The 26,635-nt window shown below is 40.4% G+C and overlaps 1 protein-coding gene across 1 annotated transcript in view; it reads right to left on the bottom strand.

Moving 5' to 3' along the window:
• The window catches only part of LOC117828680 (vasoactive intestinal polypeptide receptor-like), an 89,869-nt gene that overhangs the window by 57,571 nt on the left and 5,663 nt on the right, over positions 1–26,635 (bottom strand). Inside the window, exons 2-3 of the mRNA XM_034705888.1 lie at positions 13,086–13,176; positions 9,715–9,825 (exon numbers count right to left, since the gene is read on the bottom strand). Of these exons, the coding sequence (XP_034561779.1) occupies positions 9,715–9,825; positions 13,086–13,176 (202 nt within the window). The remainder of the gene's footprint in view (positions 1–9,714; positions 9,826–13,085; positions 13,177–26,635) is intronic.

The raw sequence follows: 26,635 nt of genomic DNA, 5'->3' as shown, positions 1-26,635 counted from the left end.
AAATTATTATTTCAACTAAAAATCATTATTTCTAACATTCTCAATGTCTTGACTATATTTTCTATTCATTTTGTAACTCATTTAATAAATAAAGTGTGAGTTTTCATGAAAAACACAAAATTGTCTGGGTGACCCCAAACTTTTCAACGGTAGTGTATGTATGTATGAACGTATGTGTGTGCATATGTGTGTGCATATGTATGTATGTATGAAAGTATGTGTATGTATGTATGTATGTATGTATGTGTGTATGAAAGTATGTGTATGCATATGTGTGTGCATATGTATGTATGTATGAAAGTATGTGTATGTATGTATGTATGTATGTATGTATGTATGTATGTATGTATGTATGTATGTGTATGTATGTATGTATGTATGTATGTATGTATGTATGTATGTATGTATGTGTTTGTATGTGCAGGGATGGTATAAATGTGTGGAGATGTGTTTGAGTGTATATTTAGATAGGTATATGTGTTAATGTGTGTGCATAGTGTATATTGTATATACTTGCCTGTGTGGATGTGTGTGTCTTTGTTTGTGTGTTTATGTGTGGAGGTATGCATGTATAGATGAATGTATGTAAGTGTGGGGATATGTGTGCATATATTTACATATGTATATTATGTGTATGTTTGTGTTTTAGTCCAGTCTATTGTGTTTCATTATTTTGTAGTTCTTGATCCTGGTGTGTCCAGTACCAAAATAAAAGCTTCATAAAGTGATCCAGATATCCTAACCATAGTCTGTCAGTACTGACTCCTACAGGTTATAGCCGGACTGACCACTGTAAATGTTTTAAAGGCAGTTTAAAAGGCAGAGTCCACAACGAGATTTCACAAAGCTCAGTGACAGAACTGACCCAGTCTATGGGACGGACATGGTAAGATGCTATTGCTAAGTCTGTATCACTTTATGAAGCTTTTATTTTGGTACTAACGCTAGGCGGCACAGTGAATATGTATATTAGCTAAATATTCAGGATCACAGAGCAACATTTAACATTTAGATTTAACATTTTGATTTAACATTTAGTTTTAACATTTAGATCTATATTGCTTTGAGTTGACGGAGTTCAGGTGTAAACCATGGGGCAGAATTGGTGAAGGAAACAGTCCTGGTTTTGAGTAGAGCGAGAGTGTTTAAAAGACTCTGAAGGTTGTGGTTGTAGTGAGAGACCAGTTCATCGGGCGTGGGGGTACAGTTTATTCTGGGGAGGCTGTCAATACCACTGGCGAGGGCGTTAAGGTCAATGTCCTTGAGGTTGCGAAGAGAGATGACACGTGGCAGATTTGATTTTGACAGTGAAAGTTTGACATTGAATGTAATGAACAGATGGTCAGAGATGGGGAGATCAAGAAGAGTGACACCAGAGCAGCAGATCAGGTCCAGAACATGTTCTTTGGAATGTGTAGGGAAATCAATGTATAGCTGCAGTCCAAAGCTATCCTGGCAAGAAGTAAAATCCTTTGTGAGAGTGTTGTTTGCATTGTCCATATGTACACTTGAGGTCAAAATTATTAGCTCCCCCAGGAATTCTGGAACATTTTCCTTAAATTCTGCCCAATGTTTGAATCATTGATAAAACTTGATATAAGCAAACATTCACCAGTGTTCTTTAGTAGCTTTGGTACATTTTGGAATGTAAAATACATTTTTAGGATAACTTTATATCAAATATAGTGAAAAATGGGGTGGTCAAAATGATTACCCCCCCTGTGAATTTTTACTTTTAAACACACCTGAGCAGTCAGTTTGTTTCCTAACAACACCTGTTGGTCAATTGGCTTCCTAACAACACCTGAGCATTCAAACAGCATTGAGATTTACTTAAGGGACTCCAAACAGGGCACCAGAACACGTTATTGAGAGAGACTACTCTTATAAACCATGCCAAAGACAATGGAAATCAGTCTTCAGCTCAGAAAGAAGATATTTGAGGCTCATAATAAGGAGGAAGGCTATACTGTCATTTCCAGGCGTTTTACAGTGTCTAGAACAGCTGTATGTTGCATCATTGCAAAGTATAAGGAGACAAACTCTGTTAGAAACAAACCTAGGCGTGGTAGAAAACGCAAGATTTCAAGAACTTAGGAGAGGAGAGTAGTCTAAAGATGTCAGCAAGAAGCCCCGGACATCTTCCAAGATGATTGTTGCTGACCTGACCTCCATTGGAGTTGATGTTTGAAGGAGCACAGTTGTGAGGGATCTTCATCATAGCGGGCTTCAAGACCATCGTCCCAGAAGAACCCCTTTACTCAAAGAGCGGCACATCAGAGCCAAACTGAGGTTTGCCCGTAAACATTTAGAAGGTAAAGATGAGTTTTGGAAGTCCATCCTTTGGTCTGATGGAACTTTTTGGGCACATGGATGTTGTTCATGTTTGGCCAAGAAAGGGAGAGTCCTTCAACCCTTAGAACACGGTCCTCAGAATTAAACATGGTGGAGGGAGCATCTTACTGTGGGGCTGTTTTGCAGCCTCAGGCACAGGAAATCTTGTTCTGGTGCATGGCATCATGAAAAAAGAAAGTTATGTTGACATTTTGAGGGATAATATGAAGAACTCTGCTCTTAGTCTAGGCTTTGGTCAGCGCTGGGTCTTCCAGCAAGACAATGATCCAAAGCTTACGTCAAAATAGGTCAAACATTTCACCAAAACCAAGGTCCTGGAGTGGCCCGTACAGAGCCCAGATCTAAATCCTGTGAAGAATCTGTGGCGGGTGCTCAAAGTGAATGTCCATGCTCAGAAACCATGTATTTTGGACCAGCTGGAACAATTTGCATTGGAAAAATGGGCCAAAATCCCTCCAGAGACATGTGCCAATCTTGTAGAGACCTACTTGAAGAGGTTGTTGTCAGGTATGGCTCAGAACAGGCGCACTATTGACTACTTAGGGCCAGGGGGCTAATAATTTTGGACATGCCATTTTCACCTTTTCTTGTTTCAATTCATTACATCAATAAAATATCCAAATCAAACATAGTGAACATTTTGACTTTGTTATTTTGGAAACACAAACTATAAAGACTTGTTTTTAATGGTCATTTTCATGGAGAAATCAAGGGTTTTGTCTGATTTCACAAGGGGGGCTAATAATTTTGACCTCAACTGTATGTTAAAATGTCCCAGCAGTATAATGTTGGGTGAAAGTGAGCATAGCTGGGTGAGAGAGGCAGCAAATTAATTCATAAAATCACTTTTGTGCTTAGGTGGATGATAGACAGATAGTAGGTCCATTCATCTGTAAAACAATTGATTCAAACGATAGGTTGGCAGGCACGGAGAAAGGCGAGACTCTCAAATTCTCGCGGTAAATTGACACGAGACCTCCCCCTCTGCAAGTGACACAGGGTTGACAAATGTAAACAAACCCAGGAGGAGTGGATTCATTCAGCTGGGAGAAGTCATCAGGTTGTTGCCACGTTTCAGACAAACACAAAACATCAAACTCACAGTCAATCAGGAGATCCTGGAGGAGATGTCCCTTACCCATAAGAGAGCGGATGTTTAATAATCCGAAGTTGACTTCATTGTCTTCATGTTTGTCGCTGACATTAGCCGACCGAGCTAGGCTGGCTAACACGCGGTGGTCAACTTTCCGTCCGGAGTTTCTCGGAGGATGACGAGTCGAGAACCAGATAGAATGAATCAGATAGAATGAGTTCTCGATGTGGAAGCTCCTCTGGGATCCATGGTGGATATATTTCGGACGTGCAAGGCGAGTGATGTCAGGGTAGAGAAGCAGAGCTAGAGGTGGGTCGGACAGGTGGAGGTGAAGTTGTAGGAGCTCAGCTGCTGTGTATTGGAGTATCGTTGTCGATGGATGGAGTAATAAGGACAGGGTATTCCATTTGAGCACAGACTAAACACAAAGCTTATTAATCCGAATTTTGCCGGTGATGAGCCACTAAAGGACCCGGGCAGAAGAAGCAGCCAGGTGAGGAGTGGGATCCCTGGAAGCAACAGGTAATACCAGTCGAGACTCCCACACACTCACCAGAGAGCTGATCCCTGAGCAGTATAGCTTTAAACTATGCAAACCGCAATGTATTGAAAGAGATCATTTAAGAAAGAACTTGCTTGAGATCGATAGAAAACTGTAGAAACAGTAAAAGGAACTGGAGAGCAGCAGCAGCTAAACACATGGCGGCCCATACATTTGCGCAAATTAGCGCCATTTGCGCCGCCCAACAGGAACTTGCGTATACTTGCATCTTTACATTTACTTTTCTGTTATTAACTCGCAGTAACTATTTGATTTGCGTTTGGTGTGAATGCCCAATGAGTCCTGTCTGTAGATGGGACTGGATCTTATCCTGTCTTGATGTTGGGTCTTTGTTAATAATAGAACATAGAGTACGGTCTAGACCTGCTCTGTTTGGAAAGAGGAGAACGTTTGTTGTGAATTGACGCTATACAAATAAAGATTGATTGATTGAAAGGATTTGGGTGTAAGTGACTTTCCACTGATCATGGCAGCGGTGACTGTAGACAGGTAATTGCATCTTAATGCCAGGCTGTCTCTTGAGCAGGTATTTCTCCATCATCCTGCTGTCTGTGTACTCCGCACAGAGCCAGGAGTTATCTCAGATGATTGATATTAGTCGCATTACAAGAGTAAAGTGCTCCCAGCTGGAAAACTTTATGGCCCTGTTTGTGTTGAAATATTGTCAGCATAAGACTTTTGTGAATTGGACCTTGAGAAGTGACAAATGGCAGCCGTGATGTGAAATTTAAGAAACTACCAACAACAACCTTAGTGAAACAAAGAGATGTCTGAGATGTCTGAGATGTCTGAGATCATATTAAACAAAGTATGCCTGATGTTTCTCTACACATTGCTACAAGTAAAATTTTCAGGAGTGTTAATCGTTATCTCCATGGGCTCCAGCACATGCTCTAAACCGTCACAATACATCAGAGCACCATTCAAACTTGCTAAGCAACTTATCTTGTCCGTCCCATAGACTGGGTCAGTTCTGTCTCTGAGTGTTGTGAAATCTCTTTGTGGACTCCAAAACTGCCTTTAAAACACTTACAGTGAGCAGTCCGGCTATAACCTGTAGGAGTCAGTACTGACAGACTATGGTTAGGATATCTGGATCACTTTATGAGGCTTTTATTTTGGTACTTCAGCAAGGCGGCAGTGTGAATTTGTATTGAGTGCAGAATGGTACCAAAATTAAAGCTTCATAAAGCAATACAGATATCCTAACAATAGTCTGTCAGTACTGACTCCTACAGGTTAGAGCCGGACTGTCCACTGTAAATGTTTTAAAGGCAGTTTAGGAGTCCACAAAGAGATTTCACAATGCTCAGAGACAGAACTGACCCAGTCTATGGGACGGACAAGATAAGATGCTATTACTAAGTCTGGATCACTTTATGAAGCTTTTATTTTGGTATTTCTGCTAGGCAGCAGTGTGAATTTACATATCAGCTAAATATTTAGGATCGCAGAGCAACATTTAACATTTAGATTTATATTTAACATTTATATTCATATTTAACATTTAGATTTATATTTAACATTTATAATCATATTTAACATTTAGAATTATATTTAACATTTATATTCATATTTAACATTTAGATTTATATTTAACATTTATATTCATATTTAACATTTAGAATTATATTTAACAGTTATATTCATATTTAACATTTAGAATTATATTTAACATTCAGGTTTATATTTAACATTTAGGTTTATACTTAACATTTGGATTTAACAGTGATTTTAATTTAATATATTTTTTACAACAAAAAAGAAGATCACAAATAATCCTCTAAAAGTGATAAAAGTGACTTTTGAAAAATTCACTCTACATTTTTATGACTTTTTGAAGCTTAATGTGGAGAATTGCAGCTGTTATTTTCTGTGTGCACAACTTTACAAGTGGCGCCTCACATGCATGCGAATATTAACCTGCAAGGAGGACCGAAGGCGTGTTGTTTTAGCTCTGCTAACTTTAGCAACACTCTGTAAACCAATGTGACAAAGTGTATTCCCCAGACTCTGTGATCCTGTGTTCAGCCCTGTGAAATAAATGATGCTGTATCTTCCATTTGAACATGCCAACTAGTCAGAATTAAAACAGTCCCTCCGGGACATCTTCATTTTGTACGAAGACAATTCATGATTTTACAAAGAAAGCTGGCGAAAAATGAGCCACACGCATTAACATTACCTTCTTTGAATATTTGCACACAGCCCTGACACTAAAGAGCTTATTTTCTTGGCCGTGCAGCTAGAAAGGCATGCAAACCTCTTTTGATAATGTTCTTCTTTTGATAATGTTCTTCTTTTGCAGGAATAATTGTGCAGCTTGAGCTGCCACAAAATCTATACTTTCCTGTGAATTACCTCCTGAGAGAACGTGCAGGCAGAGAGCAACCAACAAAGATGCAGGGTTTTTTTAAGTAAGGAGAGACAATGGTAGAAAATCAGACAAGCTCACAATCACACAAGCAAGACATGAGTGAAATCAAAAAGCACCTTAAAGTGAGTTTCTGAATAGAGCTTTTGAAACATCGTTCTGTGGGAGTCTAAATTTAGACAAAAATAAAGCTCTAATGATCATGTCAGAAAGAGCTGAGGAGAGGGGGATTCAGAGCCTTGGCTTTAATAGGTGGTTCCACAAAATATGAAAACATTGTTATGTTTCTCTTTCTTATCTGATGTTGGTGATTCCTCTCTCCTCCTCCACTTCTTCTTCCAAAATAAAGGATAGAGGACGAGCTGGACTCCTTGTTCCTTTGATTCCTCCATGTTTTCTTAGACCCTGACAGTAATCTGTGACCCGGGGCACATCTTAAATCTGCTCTTTTATTTGGCTCATGTAAAAGCTGCACAGGGCTTACAGTAACCTGGATTCATTTTCAGCCTGGGTTTAGAAACTCGAGAGGACTCATCTCTCTGAAACAGCAAGTTCACAGGGTCAGCACTGTTACTGTGGGTAGAGTTTTCCCACATTACCGTCTGTCAGGTGCAATTAAAACACTCCTAAAAAACTATTTCTCTCACTAAAGTCTCGAAAAGTAGTATGGGAGGTATAACCTTCAGTTCTGCCCCTCTTCTTTACAAAATCAAGATGTTCCAGAGTGATCTTAAAGAGCTCATAGTGCCCTATTACCCCTCTAGAACACTACGCTCCCAACATGCAGGCCTGCTGGTCGTACCTCAAGTCTCTAAAAGTAGTATGGGAGGTAGAACCTTCACTTATCAGGCCCCTCCCCTTTGGAATCATCTACCAGTCAGGGTCCAGGAGGCAGACACCCTCTCTAGTCTTGAAGTTGACATATTATGCTCTTTTTCATCAAAATATATTGGTCTAAGAGGTCCCCAAAACATGCCTTTAAAGTTTATTGCTCATAAAAACATTTTGAAATCAGATTCTGGTCTGCCTGTAAACCCCTCTTTTTCAGCCCTGCTCAGAACAGGCTGTTTTCTGTGTCTGTGCCTTTAAATGAGAATGAGCTCTCTGACCACGCCCCCTCTGGAAGTGGATGTGGCCTTGGCTGTCCGGCACGTTGATCTAATGTTTACATGTTGGCTGAATATACACGGCTGCCCACAGACCCGCTTTACTTCAACCCTCTGAATTTGATCCTTACGGAGCGGCGCCTGCAGCAGGACCTTTCTGAACGATTGGTCACAGATTTTTTGGTTTCTTGTTGTTTTATTTGTTAGTATGTCGATGTGTGTCTTGGTACACAGGTACGAACCATAGACTGTAAATAAAAAAGGACAGTGTTGCTCCTCCTCTTCCCGTTGTATGGTTCTGAAGCCAAAAAATCCCGCTCCTGGGCGCAGCCATTGTGCAGCCAGAGCCTGTGAAGCCACTGTAACGAGCTCCGCCCTACAGCGTAGCGTCACAAGACGCTAGAGATGCACCCCTGGTACAAACATGTAGCTATGTGGCTATGCTAACTAGCACTAGCACTTTTCCATAAGAAATAAAAATCATCCACTAGATTTTCAAATCTGCAGGCCTGGGGAGTAAAACTGACCTTTGTGTTTATTAAGACAGCCTACAACTAGCATGCCTCCCTCCTAAGCTCCTTGTTAGCACACATGTGTGCAGGGAATGAAAAACAGAGGAGGGGTTGAGTTGTATTTAATACAGTCTATGGGCTGAACAAGCTCCGAGCTCTGACTTCCATTACAGACCAGAACACGTGACTTAAAAAAAAACATGGAAAACTAAAACGGCTGGTTTCACACACACATTTACAGAAAGGTGGAGAAATCAGAACAGGGGCAGAATGGATTTTATTCATTTTCGGGGGGTTTGTAGACATGCCAGGGAAACATATTTCAGGTAGTGAACCATTAAAAAGTTGATTTTTCATAATATGTGACCTTTAAGAGTAGGCCTCAAACTTTCCTTTTTGATAAAGCTTATAGTTAGAGCTGGATCAGGCTTGGACCAGCTCTTAGTTATGCTGATATAGGCTTAGACTGCCGAGGGAACTGGCACACTGACACACTGGGATCCTACCTCACCCCCTTCCCCCCAACCCCCTCATCACTTACTTTAACTCTCCCTGTCCCATTAAAGTTACTAACCATAGACCTTTCTGGAGTCCCTGAGCTCCCTTGTCTTGTAGGTTCCTCCTGCAGACTCCAGCTGATACGGACGTGCTGGACTCCAGCGGCAACAGCTACTACTACTCCTCTCATCACTATCACCGCTCCCTCTCTCTCTCTCTTATTCTCCTCTATCCCTCTTTCCAGACCCAACTCAGTCGAGGCAGATGGCTGTCTAACATGAGTCTGGTTCTGCTCGAGGTTTCTGCCTGTTACAGGAAGTTTGTCCTCTCCGCTGTAACTAGCTAAATACTGTGAGGTGCAATGCTCATGGTGGATTAAGGTGGGGTCAGACTGAGTCTTACCCTGTCTTGGTGTTGGGTCTCTGTTCATAATTTGACATAGAGTGGTCTAGACCTGCTCTGTTTGTAAAAGAGTCTTGAGATAACGTTTGTTGTGATTTGGCGTGATACAAATAAAGATTGATTGATTGATTGATTGATTGATTGATTGATTGATTGATTGATTGATTGATTGATTGATTGATTGATTGACTGACTGAAATGATAACGACCTGGATCATTCATATTCATACTAATGTAAGAGGTTGGGATTTGGTGTCTTTTAAATAACAATGGTGTAATGATGGTTTTCACAAGATCATGAACTAATATGGAGTTGGCTGCAAGTTTCCTGCCTCAGGGTTTCTGATAATGTTGTGGGGACTCTGAAAGCAGCAGTTTGATGACTCTAAATATCCATTTGCATGCAGGCAACACATTTCATCGTAAGTGTCTACCCACAGGCTGCCTTGCAGTATGCAAATACACTTTCAAACATCACAATACTCAAAGCTGAAGTAATGGGAATAAATGACAACATTAATGTGTCTGCCTACTCTCAGCTTATTTAAAAACGCTACAAAGAGGTCAGAAGGGGTCGTTTGCCTCTGAATAAATGATACCTGAAACACAGACTTTATTACACACACAATGTTTGCATGAGATTTAAAATAACCCATCATCTTGTTTTCTTCTCCATGTTTGGGCTCATTTTTCAGAGCATTGATTTGGTTCAGATAACTCAAGGAGACAGACTAGATTGTTTTGAATATGACATGGAAACTGAAGTACTAATCCGTACCAACATGTTGTATTCACAGTATATGAATGTTTACCTCTGTGTTCATCACTGAAGTAACTGAAGTAAGTGGGGCAGGTTATCGTCACCACCTCTCCCAGCCGGGCTGAAGGCCAACATGCGATGATGTCCCACATGCCCTGGCAACCTGCCCAGAGGAGACAAGACCATTAACATGGCACACACACACACACACACACACGTAGGCAGGCAGGCAGGCAGGCACACACACACACACACACACACACACACACACACACTGACTAAATCATGTTCTTATTAACACGACAGCAGTGACACGATCAATGCTGTAGAACCTGCATGTGATAAGATCAATAAACAGATTCATACATTAATCTGTGTTTATCCGTGTCCAGGCTTTAGCTTCATGCTTTTTTAAATGCTGCAAACATTTCACATCACAAGATAAATAAAGGAAGAAAGGAGTCATTTATATCTGGAACAGACTCATCTTTAACAATCAATAAACAATCTGGCTGAAGGTTTTTCCTACAACACAACACGGAGGATAAACTGTTACCTTCAGACTGTCCAGATTACTCAGGACAGATCTTTTCTAGATACCTAGAGATAGATCAGTTCCTGAAGATCAAATCATATCTTTTCAGGGTGTAGACAGGTCCTTCTTAAACTTAATCTCAAAGCTAATCCTTATCCTGGATCCATGGGTTAACAGTGTGTTTTGGTCCTGTACACTGTGTTCCAAATTATTATGCAAGTTGCATTTTTGTGTATATATTTTAAAAACTGTTAACAGTCTTTTTCACATTGGTTAAGAAGTCAAATAGTGAATGTATTTCTTCAACTGTGTGGTTAAAATGATGCTTTTCAAAGTACTTGGGCTGTATTTTTAAATAAATGCAGAATCTGCAGAAATGAGTGTGACACATTATTATGCAAGTTGATGATAAGAGCGTATAACTTCTAAAAATAAAAACTAGGCACCATTTTAAACGTTCTATTAATTGAAAATAATAACATTTACTACAACTGTATTCAAACTTCAACAAGAACAACAGTTTTCTTTAGATCTGTATACAAAATAAAACTGTTCATGTCTTTAAAACATTTCAAATCTGACGTGTTTCTCTAATGTCCAATATAACCTCCTTTTCTTTCAGTGAGGGTCAGAGGTCACTGTAAACTGATTTAGTTTCTGATGTCTTCTCTGATGACTCTGTGAGCTGTACCTTGTATGTCTTTCCAAAGAGGCTCTTTGAGCTGTATTTCTCACCATCACTGTAAATCATCTTCTTTATTATTGACCACAAGTTCTCTGTCGGGTTGAGATCAGGTGAGCAGGCAGGCCAGTTCATGAGTAGTGCTGGGCGATATTGAAAAAGATGTTATCACTACAAAATATTTTATATCAGTCGATATCGATATTATCACGATAAATATCAAATCAGTATTTCATTTAAATGTGAGGTCAGATTTTTGCTCCTGAGTGAAAGTTGAAGACAGTTTGTTAGTTTGTATCTGGATTTAGTTTCTGATGAACTTCTTGAATCCATCATTTGTGACGCTGCTAACAGGAAGCAGGTCTTTAAAGTAAGATGAGATTTTTGTGAAGTTTTAGTTTGTAGATTCTGATTTTTCTCAGGTTGAGGTTATTTCCATCATTTGATTTAAATTTACAACAAATATATATCAAACTGTATTCTGTGTATCAGTTTAGTAGAGTATTGTTCTGAGTTGTGCTCTCCCCTTTAAGGTTACTAAGGGTTACAGGCAGAGTGATGTTGTTTCCCACAGTGCAGTGAATGCATCACAGCTATTCAGTGTTCAGTTGTCCTACGGCCGCGGTGGACATTAAACGTGTTCACAGCAGAAGTTGTCTCTGTGCTCTTCTGCTTACCTCTCACTCTGCAACATGATTGGCAGTTCAATGCCATCTTCTTCCTCTGTCTAATGTTGGGTGGCAACTAGCATTTAAGACTCATTAGCATCCCCCTCCATTTCAAGTGGCTGGGGGTGTAATTACATGTTTATTTATATACAATTTTTTGCGAAAATGTTTTATATTTATATCGAGAAAAAATTATATCACGATAATTATCGTGATTGAATTATTGCCCAGCCCTATTCATAAGGTGATGGTCTTTAAAGCCCTGAATGGTGCATTGTGCTGCATGAACACGAGCATCTTCTTCACTTTAGCTGATTGACTTTTCCTCCATGGAAGGAAACTTTTAAACCATTCTGAACCCAGAAAGGACCAACAGGTTCATCATCAACAATGACAGCCCAGGACATAGCACCAGCACCTCCTTGTAGGCGTCGTAGTCAAGTTGGAGCAGCATGGCCACTTGAGATCCAACCAGATGCCCCCCCCCCCCATCAGGTCTTTTAAGGGTTGACTGGCACTCATCGGTGAATGTAACTTTGGAGAAGTCGGCCTTCATGTGTTCTTGAGCCCATTCCAGTCGTTTTTCATGATGTGTTTTCTTCAGTGGAGGTCTTTTCTTTGCCTTTTGGACCTTTGCAACCCATCTTAGCGTCCTATATGGAGTAGACCTGGGTACATCATCGAGCCCCACAGCTTTAAAAACGGCCTGACGGGCCGTTGGTGGCCTAGCGGTCTAAGCGCCCACATACAGAGGCTACAGTCCTCATCGCAGGGGTCGCCAGTTCGATTCCCAGCCGGTCAACCATTTCCTGCATGTCTTCCCCCACTCTCTACTCCCCACATTTCCTGTCTCTCTTCAGCCGTCCTACCAAATAAAGGCAAAAAGGCCAAAAACTTTAAAAAAAAAACCGGCCTGACTGGTAGCTAAGGGTCTTTGATCAATCTCTGGCTTTGATTCTTGACAGTTCTCACTTTGATGATGTTCGACAGGCTTCCCCTCCTCTGGGTTTTCTCCCATCGACTTATTGAACGTATCTTTTTATGGTTCGGGGGTCACGTTGTCATTTCTTGTCTTGTCATTGGTAGATTCCCTCTTACTCAGACTCTTGACAGTTCGACTCTTTTCCTCTTTGGTCCGGTCACTTTTCTTGCCCATGGTCAAAGTTGAATAGGACCTTCATAATAATGTGGCACACCTATATACACATGGTCTGTGATAAAGGAGCTTTAGAGCAGACTCCAGACAGACCACCAGAGTGCCCTCTTCCTGATCTCCGGGGATTCAACCATGTATTTATTTTCTACAGAGCTTATTCTGTCTTCTGTACATACTTTTATTATCATTATTTTCATTGTATTTGTATTTATATCTTATGAATTACTTTCTTCTATTAGTATTATTTGATATTCTTACTTATTGTGTACAGGAGCAACTTAATGACTGAATTTCCCGCTGGGATAAATAAAATATTTCTGATTCTGATTCTGAAAACCCAAACAGGCAGAGAGGCAAACAAAAAAACTTTTTGGATAAAGACCTGAAGTGAGGTTCCCGTAGGTGCTGTTCTCACAGCGCTCCTTCTCCAGCTCGATCTGGTGTACCACATCACACATCTGCAGCGGTGACACCTGTGGAAGAGACAGAGAGCCCATTAAGGTGTCTAATATGCTTCCATCACGGTGAAGCACAGGGAGACTCAAGTACATTGAGGTTAGGGCTGACAGACACTCCATTCCCCTGAATCTAAACCTTTAAATATTTTAACATCATTTTCCTGCAGCTATGGTCTCTCATCTTATCTTTTCCAATCACCAGAGCTAATATTGTCGCAAACACACAACTGAAATCCGAACAGAGCTCCCACTCCTGCCCGGCAAATTGATGCTATCATGCAAACAAATTAGGAAGTGGAGAAGGCAGCCGCTGAGTGATCCAGCGTGGTTGTTCATCTCAATCAACAAAGGCGGAAGAATGTGACTTGACAGCTCCTGGAGGGGAGCCGCCGGGTCAATGGAAACGCGTAAGAAAAGCAGCCTGGAGCTCCAGAAGGTCAGGGCAAATGAAGAGAAAATAGGGAGAGAGAAGAGGTCTGCAGTTGAAGAGAAATAGACGTCACGATGGGATGTAAAGAGCTCATAACGTATTAACATGTGTATCACTCTCTCCTGATCTAGGTGGTCTGTTTCAGGATCTTCAGCGGAGCTATCAAACATGAAATAACCCTCATCAGTCATCTACAAACACCCTGTTCAGAAGACTGTTGATGAATACAGACGCCTCTCAGAGTAACAGCGATACCTCTACGGGTATGACTCATATCAATGATGCAGAATACACCCCAAAGTAAGCTGCGTTCATCATTTTAACATGAGTTAGTGTACACAAGCATGCCTGCTGTGCTGTGTGACATCTAACTGAGCAAAATATTCAAGAGCACACAGACAGACAAACACAAATATAAAGTATGTTGTTCCAGATTGTTCCAAAATGACAGTACAGTCGGGCAGCTGTGGCACAGCAGAGGAAGGTTTCAAGTCGTTGGAGCTGTGGAGTAGTTTGTGGATGAATCATCTATCGTATCTGTTTAATTCTACATTTCTTTTTTTTCTGACCCTTAAAAGATTTTAACAATACAGTAGCTGCTGTAGCTCAGTGGGTAGAGTGGGTCATCTCTCAATCTGAAGGCTGGCAGTTTGATCCCAGCTCCTGCAGTCACATGCTGAAGTGTCCTTGGGCAAGACCCTGAACCCCAAACTGCTCCCTTTGTTGTTCAGTGGTGTGTGAATGTGTGTGAATGAGATTAACACTGATGGCCCCTCACTATAGCAGCCTCTACCATCAGTGTGTGAATGTGGTGTGAATGGGTGAATGTGACGAGTAAAAGAGCTTGGAGTGCTCAGAACACACTGTACCTAAAAAGGTGCCAACTGTAACCTTTTCTTGAAAAGTGCATTATGTAGTTTCGCTAACATTGAATTATATATATATATATATATATATATATATATATATATATTAGGGGTGCAACAATATGTGTATCTGTATCGAACCGTTTAATACAGTGGTCAAGGTTCGGTGCGCCCTATGAACCGAACAAAACGCAATTTTGTATTTATTGATCAACTTACTTCTTTGATCAACTTGACCAAAGGATCAAGTTGCTGTTTCTGGTATGGACCGACCATAAGAACCTGGACTACATCCAGACCGCCAAAAGACTCAACTCCCGCCTGACACCCTGTCCTAGAAGAAACAGGTTTCCAGATCTGCCCTGACACCATCCTCCCTTCTTCTCAACTTGTGGCGGTCCTTACCTGGGAAGTGGAGGAAAGGGTCAAGGCTGCCCTGGAGGATCAACCAGGACCCAGCGCCTGTCCACCCACCCGTCTGAAGTTAAGCATCAGTTCCTGGGGGAGTTGGGCCTTTCTCAGCTTCCTGAGTCTTTGCTGAGCTTTTTTGACCAGGTTTGAGGTGTTGGTGGTCCAAGACATCTGGCTGGAAATACTGACTCCAAGGAACTTGAGACTCTCCACACTATCAAACTTCTCCATGGATGTGGAGGGGGGGTGGTCTCTGCCCTTTGTTCTCCTGAAGTCAATGAATATTTCCTTGGTCTTGGTGGTGTTAAGGACCAGGTTGTTGTCCTCACACCACTCAGGTAGATGTTCCACCTCAAGCCTGTATGCTGACTCATCGTTGTCTTTGATGAGGCCCACTACAGTGGTGTCTTCAGCAAATTTAATTATGGAGTTGGAGGTGTGGATGGGGCTGCAGTCGTGGATGAAGAGTGTGAAGAGGATTGGGCTCAGCACGCAGCCCTGTGGTGTACCGCAGGGTGAGGGCAGAGGAGGTGTGGCAACCTATTCTCACTTGTTGTGGTCTTCCTGTGAGAAAGTCCAATATCCACAAACACAGTGAGGAGCCCAGGCCCAGAATGTCCAGTTTGTTGATCAGCTTGTGGGGGTGAAAAACGGAGCTGAAGTCCACAAAAAGCATCCGCACATAGCTGTTGGACCTTTCCAGGTGTGTCAGGAAGCACCATGAACCAAAACTACTTCAAATTTTTTTTTTAAAGGGAACCTCCTCTGGGAAAAAAAGTGTCTTTTCTCGAATAATTACTTTTTCCTTAAATATTTTTGGCAGGAAAGACCAGCCTGTCTACTGCCTCTGGCTTGAAGCATGCCCTGTTGCACGTAACAATGCCCCCACCCACACTAAAACCCTTCTCTGACGGGGTACTTGTCGCAAGAGTACAGAGGTATTTCTTGGCCAGATTGCTGAGCTTCGAGAGCCTTGTACTGATGAGGCAGGGCAACTTCAGCAAAGTACTTTCGGCTGGGAAGCACATACCTAGGGTCGAGGGTTCTAAGCATGTGGATAAAGCTGGGCTTTTTGCACTGTGTATATGGGCACCATCGTCGATGTGCAGCGCGACTGCATCGGTGACAGTTTTCCACCGTGTCCCCTTCTCATACGGAATGCAGTGGGAAAATGACTCCCCGAATGTTTGCTGCTTTTTAGCAGGTGTTTGTGGGCCGTAGCGGTCTGGCACATCTTGTAGCAGGACACATTTCTGCTGCATGCCTTTGTTTTAGGCGCTGAAATAAGTTGGTTGTGCTGCTGCCTTTAGATGCTACAGACTTCAAACAAACTTTGCAGCGGACTGTGGTCAGTTCGAGGTCTGACGCTGCAAAGCCGAACCAGTTCCAGACGACTGACGAAACCGACTTTCCCTTTTTAGAAACAAACTCTTCACTTACGCTAGCAGCCATGTTATTGTTGTTGTGTGTCTGTTTGGTTTCTCTGCAGGGAGGGAGGGGGGCGTGAACTACGGTAGCCCGGGAGGGAGCAGCGGAGGTTACGTAGAAAATCTAGATTTTCTTTTTTTTAAATCGCCTGAAACCAAAAATGTGAATTAATTGATTAAATCGATTTATCGTGTAGCCCTATTTGATACATCAGTTTTTGAGACCTCTACATCATCAGTGTGATATATTCTTTCAGTAAAAACCTGATGTTTACAATCAGATACATGCAGTGCACGGATAACCCACCAGGAGTCATTCATGCACCAGAAGGACGTCACTTGAGACATCCAACATGTCAGCTGTGGATCAGAGACCCACTCCAGGTTTTTCAGGGATATTTTTAACAACTTTGAAAAACTTTCAAATTGTTCCTGAAACTTCAAGAGGAGTAGTTACTGGATTGATGCAATGTTAAACTAATAATATTTCATTACTTCATTTATAGTCAAACTGGGTTGAAAATGTGTGAAAATCAAAACTGATACAGCAGGTATATAAGGACATTTATTTACAGACCTGTCAATCATAATTTTATTACATTTCCTACAATATGATTCCATAAAGAAACATTAGGTCTTTTTATTATTTAAGAACATGTTTAAATGACATAATGAGGTATATTTAGAGTAGAAATTGAGATATTTATTAAGTATATTGTATTTTTACATATGTAACCTGCTGTATCATGATGACTGATGACTGGTTGAATGTTGCCATGGCTCCCTAGTAAATAATTCTTGTGCATATTGATTTTCACTAAAAACTGAACAATTCAGAGAAGAAATATACAATAAATATGTTTTTTGTGTTGTGTAGTAGATACAGAATATGTATGATTTTGTCGTGCAATATGTAAAAAAAATAATTTCTATGTTTGGAACCACTTTGGGAAAAATTTGGAGGAAACTGAAATTTTACAAGGCTAAATATCAAATATGATACAAATTAAAACTCAAATATGAAAATTGATATTTCATTTCTTTTTTTTTTATTTGTCAGAAGGTCCAATAAACACTCCATTTTCAAATAATTAGAATTTTCTGACAATTATTTGATGGTTCAGGCTTTACAGGGTTAAAGGGATATTTCAGTTTTTTTGAAGTGGGGTCGTATGAGTTACAATACACTATTGCTCCTGCTAGCCACAATGCGTGCCGGTGAGCTCTTCCCCTTTAATGAGAAAATTCCCAGGGGACCGGCAGGTAAGCTAGGCTATTTTCTCTGTGGACCGGGCCTCCTATTTCACGTAATTTCGCTAAAGTTGAGAACATTTGTTCCAGGCACTCATCACGGTGCAAATGCATGAACCAGTAGAAAAATTTGAGCTATTCAGTTTGCCGTCAGAAACCCCCTTTGTTTTGGCACTATTTTCGGACGCACCTCGCAGACCGGTGTTATTCCGCTGCATGAGCACGGATACACGCCGATCAGCTGTTTGGATCAACAAGCACGTAGCAGTTTTAGAACACTTTTGTCTGCAAAAACTGCAAAAATGAGTGATCCTGACAGCGACGATGTCATGCCGTTTACTGTGGACACAAGAGGATCCCTCTATGAACCAGAGTTTACAGAGGAAGAACTCCAGATGATGACCCAACGTACCAACGAAGAAGAGAGGGGAGAAAGTTCTGTGCTAACGAGTGAGCAGGAGAGATCAACGTTACCTGGTGGTGCCAGTGTGTAAACTGTGAGCCCATGCCAACTAGGGCTGTCAACGAATATTCTAAATTCGAATATATATTCGAATATTTTAAAAAAAAACGGAGATTCGATTGTGAAAATTAATATTCGATTGTGGAAAAAAACACATCTGCAGCTGCTTTGCGAGTGGGCGCACTGCATGACAGGTCAGGGACAGGTCACAGGAGTCACACATGCACAGCGTGAAGCAGACGGCAGAGAGAAATCTTTCCGTCCCCGGATCCTCAGTGCGCTCTGAACGCGTCTTTTCCTCCGCTGGGAACATAGTGAATAAAAAGAGATCTGGCCTCTTCACATGTGGACTGTCTTCTTCACATGTGGACTGTCTTCTTCACATGTGGACTGTCTGATCAGCACTGGCCTCTTCACATGTGGACTGTCTTCTTCACATGTGGACTGTCTGATCAGCACTGGCGTCTTCACATGTGGACTGTCTTCTTCACATGTGGACTGTCTTCTTCACATGTGGACTGTCTTGTGTTTTTGGCAAATAACCTCTCAGGCCTAAGACCCTACATTGACAGTGGACTAAAAGAGCCCGGCCATCAGTGACACTGGTATAAAATGCAGCTTTTCCTCTTTTTTTATACAAGCGCCAAGAATGTAAGTGGACTACTTTTTCGTTTTTACCTTCAATTAATGTTAATAATATTTGCTTCAATCACTGAATGAAGCCTGCCTATATTAGGGACAAGAGTTGGGACCTTTAATTGCTCGCACAAGTCTTGTTCAGCACTCACTCAGCGCATTACACACAGAGAGGGGAGGGGGGCGAGCGAGAGGTCTACGGTCTTAAAAGTGTTAAGATATAGACCATTAGGTCATTTACTTGTTTTGTAATGTGTAGGTATGTTAGTTATGGTAGTTATGTCTCCTTGTATTAGTTTGTCCACCTGTTATTGACATAATGCGCAAATATAGATATTCGAATGGTTCGAACCTATGGGTTTTTTTGTAGAGCGAATATTCAAACGTCATTTTGGAGCAATTTTGACAGCCCTAATGCCAACGAACCCAGAGAGCTTCTGCTGTCAGGAGAGGGACTTAGTGACAACAATACTTCAGGACCTCTCTGAATCAGAGGATACCAGCGGCTCACATACGGCTCCAGTCTGCATCACTCATCATCCAGAGTTCCCTGCCTTACAGGAGGTTTGCTTGTTTGAACAGCCGGGATAAAGACAGATACGTCCCATCTTTTAAATTTGCAGAAAAGTGAGTTTAATTCACTGTAAAGACCGATACTGCTACTTGATCCTGCTACCTGCTTGTTGATCCAAACAGCTGATCGGCCTGTATCCGTGCTCATGCAGCGGAAGAACACCGGTCTACGAGCTGCGTCTGAAAATAGTGCCAAAACAAAGACTGACGGCAAACTGAAGAGCTCCAATTTTTTCTACTGGTGCATGCATTTGCACCGCAATGAGTGCCTGGACCATGTTTTCTTAACTTTGGCGAAATTACTGACACAGCTTCTTATCCTGCACAGGGTTGTTAAGATGTTTTCAGAACCGACTTCATTGGAAGTTTTAAATCTTACCCAAGGGGCCATGAATGTTTGCCTTCAGGAAAAGTGATGAATTTATATAATCCTTGTTAGCTGCTGTATCTAAACTGACCACAGACTAGAAGAGCCTCGTATGCGCCATTTGTAAAGTTGTGCACACAAAATATAACAGCTATAATTCTCCACATTTACAGAATGTAGAGTGAATTTTTTAAACGTTTTAAAGGCAGTTTTGGAGGCTATAAACAGATTTCATAACGCTCAGTCAGAACTGACCCATTCTATGGTACGGACAAGATAAGATAAGATGCTATTGCTAAGTCTGTATCGCTTTTTGAAGCTTTTATTTTGGTATTTCCACCAGGTGGCAGTGTGAATTTGCATATCAGCTAAATATTTAGGATCGCAGAGCAACATTTAACATTTAGATTTAACATTTAGATCTATATTTAACATTTAGATTTATATATAACATTTAGATTCATATTTAACATTTATATATAACCTTTAGATTTATATTTAACATCTATATTAAACATTTAACATTTAGTTTTATATTTTACATTTATATAAAACATTTAACATTTATATTTAACATTAAGATGTATATTTAACATTTAATATTTATATTTAACATTTATATTTATATATAACATTTATATTTATATTTATAAATAAAATGTATATTTATATTAACATTTAGGTTTATATTTAACATTTATATGTATATTTAACATTTAGATTTAAAATTTAGATTAAACATTTAACATTTATATTTAGCATTTGGATTTAACTGTGATTTCAACTTAATATATTTTTCACAACTAAATTAAATATGGAGAAGATCACAAATATTCCTCTAAATGTGATAAAAAAAACTTTTAAAAATTCCCTCTACATTTGTATGATGTTGTGGAACTAAATGTAGAGAATTGTAGCTGTTATTTTCAGTGTGCACAGACGGCGCCCCTTGAACTTAAACTATCTGGTTCAAGCCTGCACATCATAATAAACCCCTGGGATGATTCTTCTATAATCTTCGACATGCACACGCTGTAAGATTTAAGGAAAAATAAATGTGTAATACACATTACAGGCTGTCATGTTTTCCAGAGGGGGATGAATCTGGTATAAATGACTCCAAAACCTTTGTCGTCACACTCGGGCCTCATTTCATTCAAAGCCGTTACTGTTGACTTGTCCCCATCACATCAGGGTAAGAGATACCTCAGGGTAAAAAACACCCATTACACAGTCTCTGTTATTTACCAGCATTATCCACAAAGTCTGTCTCTTTCTCCCTCCAGGGTGGAGGTCGCCCTGACACCGTCATAATCCCAAGAACTTTGCTCTCAGGAGTTTTTCCCTCCAACCGATTACAGCTGAAAAATCCACTGAAGTGATCGCAGCAGGGCCGGGCCGGAGGCGGGAGAGCACACCGCTTACATCCTCTGTACAGAGCATCCCGGATAAAGGAGGAACTGTCAGACACTTATGTGACCTTATTCAGATTATTTTGAAATGCATCTTTATGTAATGAAACAAGTATCTAAAGTTGTGTTAGACTCCACTGCTCCACAAAGGTCATAGTTTGAGATCATAATTAACTTGTAACAGCATCTATTACTTTCTATCACCTGAACAGCCCGGTCTGTGAGTTTGGTTATCAAATCTGTCAACAATTAACACATCAGACTTCTGGTGGCACGAGGCCATTGGCAGCGAGAAAATTCAGCTCCCGACTGAACTACCTTTTATCCCACATTAATTCAGGAGGTTTATTCATTAAGTGTCTCTTGACACAGAGTAATGTAGGGGGAGAAGAAAGGGGCAGCAGTAAGGTATTAAGAAGCAAAAAGAAAAACGCTGATACTGAAAATACAGGTTTCAGTGATGCTATGCTAGGAGAAACTGCTTTGTTAGCCTCTATCTGTGGCACCATGGCCAAGGCAATGTCTGAATTGGAAACCAAGTACATTCTTAAAAATCAATGAATCGATAATCGACAATAGATGGAGGATTCAACCAGTGGGTACAACAAGGAGTCACAACACTGTGTCTTTTTCCAGACTTTAAAACTGTGTCAGAAAGATATGGCCTTGCTCGATTTTTAAAGGTATCTTAAACTCTGACACTACTTTGATAAGAATTTTGAATATATCAGGTTTCACACAAATGTTTATCAGGGCTGAAAAAAACTGACCAGAAAGATTATTGGATAATTATGCAGATATATTTACGAACGAAGAGGTCATTCAACTAAATATGTAAAGAAGAAAAATCAGAAAAAGAATTGGGAATTTTCATTGCACCAGAAGAATGGATGAATATAATCAATACTCAAATCTCTACCTCACACATGTGGAGGGACTATTTTCATGGAAAAATTGTGTCAGATTTTTCTATAACTCCAAAACAAAAATCAGCCCAAAGCACAACTCAAATACTGGAGAGAATGTGGCAACAATATGACAGACCACACACACATATTTTGGGGTTGTCCGGTTATTAAAACCTTTTGGGAGGATGTCCACAGAATAGCCAGGAAAGTCTTGGGCTATGATTTTGTATTCTCTTTTTTGACTTTTTACCTGGGAAACATGGACTTAAAGTTACCTAAAAGTGATAGATACCTCTTGAAAATCGGTGGCGGGCAAAAAGGCCATAACAAGGCGATGGCTCTGTAGGGATCCACCCACTACTAATCAGTGAATAACCATTGTGATAAACATCCAAAGCATGGAGCATATGACTTACAAACTATGACTGCAGAGGGACAGATATGAGGCTTTGTGGAGAAATGGAACACTTATCTCACACAAAGAGCTGATCATCTATCTTACATATGCTATACTGTGATCTCTGTCAATAATGTTGATGCTGCTGTAGTTTCTGGCACATGCATTCCCCCAGTGTTGCTGTTAATACTGATGTTGTTGTCGCTCTGTGATCTGTATATGAATGACATGCAACTGTAATTACTTCCTTTTAATTCATTTGTATTGCTTTTGTTATTATTGTTTTCTGTTGTTGCTGTTATGATTTTACATTTATTTATCTTACTTTGAGGCTCTTAATGTTGAGGCTCTTTGAATTTTATTTTATCAGTGATGGATAAAAGACCTTCATAGCTCCTATTGATACTTCACTTGAATTTTAAACCCCATGAATTTTTGAATGAACATGAATGTATACTATTTATTTATTTATTTTTTCAATTTTCTATCTCTTTACCTATACACTGAACAATATTTACGCTCCACCCCTTGCTCCCATGTCTTGTCCTGTTGTAGGTTATCACGTTTATTTGTTTGTATATTTGTTTGTTCGTTTAGACCTTGTCCAGTCAGAGCTGTGTTGCTGTATTATAATTTTGTGTAATAAAAAAAAAAATTATCTTACTTTGAGTTTTTACTCTTTTCTTTCCATGACTTATATTAATATTGTGCAACAGAGGCAACAGGTTCTGTATATATCCTGTATCCTTAAAAAAAAAAGGAAAAAAAAGTATAAAAAAAATAACAATGAACATATCATCTATAAGTTTTGCAGTGATGGAAAGCTCCTTGTTAACAAACCCCAACCAGGACTGATGAAAAACATGAGGACCAGGTGACATTGTTGTCTCTCCTCTGCTCTCTATCTGAAACAGACGTAACTTAATGCGCGCATCTTTACAAGACGCTGAAATAACAAAAAAAACATCAGTGTTTGTGAAGAACATTCTGTGGTGTGGTGAGTGTGGTGCAGGACAGAGCAGAGACACATGCAGGAAGCAACACCTTCAGCTCCAAACAATCCAAACCTGCAGGTTTGTGTGGAGGCGTGGACGCAGAGACGGATACATAGACGTATTCATAAGGTCCGTAGAGAGTGACTGCTGTCTGTAACTCTGAAAAGAACATCATACTTCTGTTTCACTGCTTTGATTCATTAACAATACTCATTCTCTCCCCTTCATCAGTATGTTGATCGACCTCTCTCTCTCTCTCTCTCTCTCTCTCTCTCTCTCTCTCTCTCTCTCTCTCTCTCTCTCTTTGCTGGCACCAACTGTTGGTGAAAAACACAAGTGGAGATCTGTTTTTAAGATAAGAAAAGATATTACTTTTATCCCCCGGGAGGAAAATTCAGTTGTTACAGCAACCCAGACATAAGTACAATCAAGAAGAAGTTTCAAGAAGTAAAAATTAAATGAAAATTTAAAAAAATACAAAAAAAAAAAATACAAAAAAAAATAGAATAAAATAAAGATGGAATACAATTTAGATATATAAAATGTTACAAATGGAAGTTAGATTAAACAACAGTAATTACAGGCAGTATTAAAAATGATTCAGTAGCTGCGTGGTGCAGTCTGTGGCCTCTGTTACTGTTCAACAGTCTAATGGCGGTGGGCACAAAGGAGCGCCTGAAGCGTTCAGTCTTGCACCGTGGTGGAATGATGCGCTGACTGAACGAGCTCCCCATCAGCTACAGCTCATCATGGAGAGGGTGAGAGGGGTTGTCCAGGATGGCTTGCAGTTTGTCCATCAACCTCCTCTCAGCCACTGACTCCAGACTGTCAAGTTCAAGGCCAACCACAGAGCGGGCCTTCTTTACCAGCTTGCTGGCCTTGCTGGCCTTTTTGTAAATAAGGCCCGAAGAAAACTCAAAAATAATTCTATTTAAAGGCTACAACAGAAGATATTTGGGCTGTAATCCCTGTTTTTCCTGAACAGTAGAAGAGAAGAAGAAAAAGAGGAGAAGAAGAATATACCAAGTGTCAGTATTTAACCTCTGCTCAGCCAACCTCTTGTCGAAACATTTCACACATTCTTAAAGGAACACCTCCCCTCTGAAACAATTCTCCTTCCTACACTCAGACAAATTACTGGACTGTGTAGGTCTCCTCAGATCCACATAGTTCTTTTTGCTGTCGGTGCACCTGTCTCATAAACTGCAGCAGGAACTGGTTTCAGCAATGTTTCACCATGTGGTCTGTGTGTGTGGAGACAATGTAAGCAACATGTTTGGTTTGCAGTGTACCAGCTTGTCGATAAAAAACACTAACAGACAAACAATACTCAACAGTCAACATGTCAGTGACAACAGCAGTGCAAGATGGGGATTGTCATAAAGAGTAAAAGAATGTTCAAAATAGACTAAAATAACTTTCTTTAAAAAACACAGTAGCGAGGAATAAATATTAAAAAAACAAACAAAAAAAACACCTTTATAAATACACAATTTCACAACTTCACATGGACAATCTGTTACAAACTGTTACAACCTGCTATTAGCATTCAGAAGTCCGATGGCAGAAGGAATACAATAATTTGCGTATCTGTTTGTTTTCCTGTGAGGAGCGAGATAGCGCCGCCCTGAGGGAATTAAAGAGAACTCCTTGGCTCAGATGTGTCCAGGTTGGCCTATTATCCCTCTGGCCTTATTAGTGATGCGGTTCCTCTAAAGGGAACCCAGATCCTGCTGCTGTACACCAATCATTGTGGAGCAGGCTTTAACAAGTTAGAGCAACACAGTTCAGACTGTTCTTGTCTTTCAAAGAGAGACAATGAAATTAGCAGATAAAAGAAAACATCAAAAGACTTTCAATAAAAGAGTGATACAAACTGGATCAAATGTTCTCTGAGACTCTGAGATTGTGCATCAGGTGTATCCTCTGTGGACCACGTCTTAAAATCAGCTCTGTTGGAGTCAAACACTGTGCCAAGGTATTTGTAAGAGTCCACAATGTGGACTTCACTTCCATTGATAATACTGGCTTTGGGTTTGGGGCAGTCTTTTCTGAAGTCAGTGATGAGCTCCTTGGTCTGACTCACATTAAGATCCAAGAAGTTTTTGTCACACCAATGGACAAAGCATGACAAAGCCACACCGTGGTCAGAGTCCGGGCCTTGAAGGAGAGACAACAGAGCAGTGTCATCTGAGAACTGAACCAGATACTGGCCCTCTTGAGAAGCTCTGAAGCTGTCTGTGTACATGATAAACAGCAAGGGAGAAAGGACACAGTCTTGAGGGTAGCCTGTATTGGACTTGATAGACTTTGACATGGAACCATTCACAAAAACTTGCTGGACCCTGTCTGTTAAAAAGTTTAAAAGCAACAATAAAATCTGATCTGGCAAGGTAAAATAAGAAATTAGTTTTTCAATTAAAATGTGAGACTGCATCTTATTAAAAGATGAAGAAAAATCTGCAAATAAAAGTCTTGCATGGGATTTAGGTTTTTCAAGGTGCTTGTAAGTTGTGTCTAGGATGAAAAGCTTAGCATCATCAACTCCTTTCCCAGGTTGGAATGCAAACTGTAATGGGTCAAGTTTCCCATCAATCAGGGAGAGCACTTCTTTTATTATTTTTTCAAAGTTTTTCATCACAAGGGATGTAAGTGCCACTGGTCTGAATTTGTTCAGCTCCTTAGGTTTGCTGGATTTAGGCAAAGGGATAATGGTGGATTTTTTCCACATTGTAGGTATCTGGCACACATCTGAAAAAGACTGGTGAACACTCCACTGATCTGGTCAGCACAGTAGTGTAGTGTACGACCACAGATGGCGTCAGGGCCGGCAGCTTTCCTCATATTAACTTCTTTAAATAGAGATGAAACAGCTTCCTGAGAAATACCTAAATCATTCTGAGGTATCAGAGATTCTCTTAACACAGAGATATCAGGGAGGAGGTCCGGCCTTTCAAAGCGAGAATAAAATGAATTAAAAGCATCTGCCAAATCAGCATCATTCACACCATTTACACTGATGGGATGCTTTGTCCCACAAGTTGACTGATTGATTGATGCCATAGATTTGATTCCTTTCCAGACTGCTCTTAGATCTCCCTGACTGTACTGTTGTTCAATTTTATCTCTGTATCTAAGCTTGGCCCTTTTGACTTCCACCTTCACTTCCCTCGAGACCGCTCTAATCTCTAAGGGGTCACCAGAGTGAAAGACCCTTTTCTTTTTATTAATGATTGATTTCAGTTCCTTAGTTATCCAAGGTTTATTGTTTGGATAGATGGTCACCTTTTTGGTTGGGATTAGAGAATCTACACAGAATGTGATGTAGGATGAAACAG

Source organism: Notolabrus celidotus, chromosome 17 (assembly GCF_009762535.1).
Source record: "Notolabrus celidotus isolate fNotCel1 chromosome 17, fNotCel1.pri, whole genome shotgun sequence".
NCBI classification, from domain to species: domain Eukaryota; kingdom Metazoa; phylum Chordata; class Actinopteri; order Labriformes; family Labridae; genus Notolabrus; species Notolabrus celidotus.
This window is presented reverse-complemented; position numbering and strand designations above follow the sequence as displayed.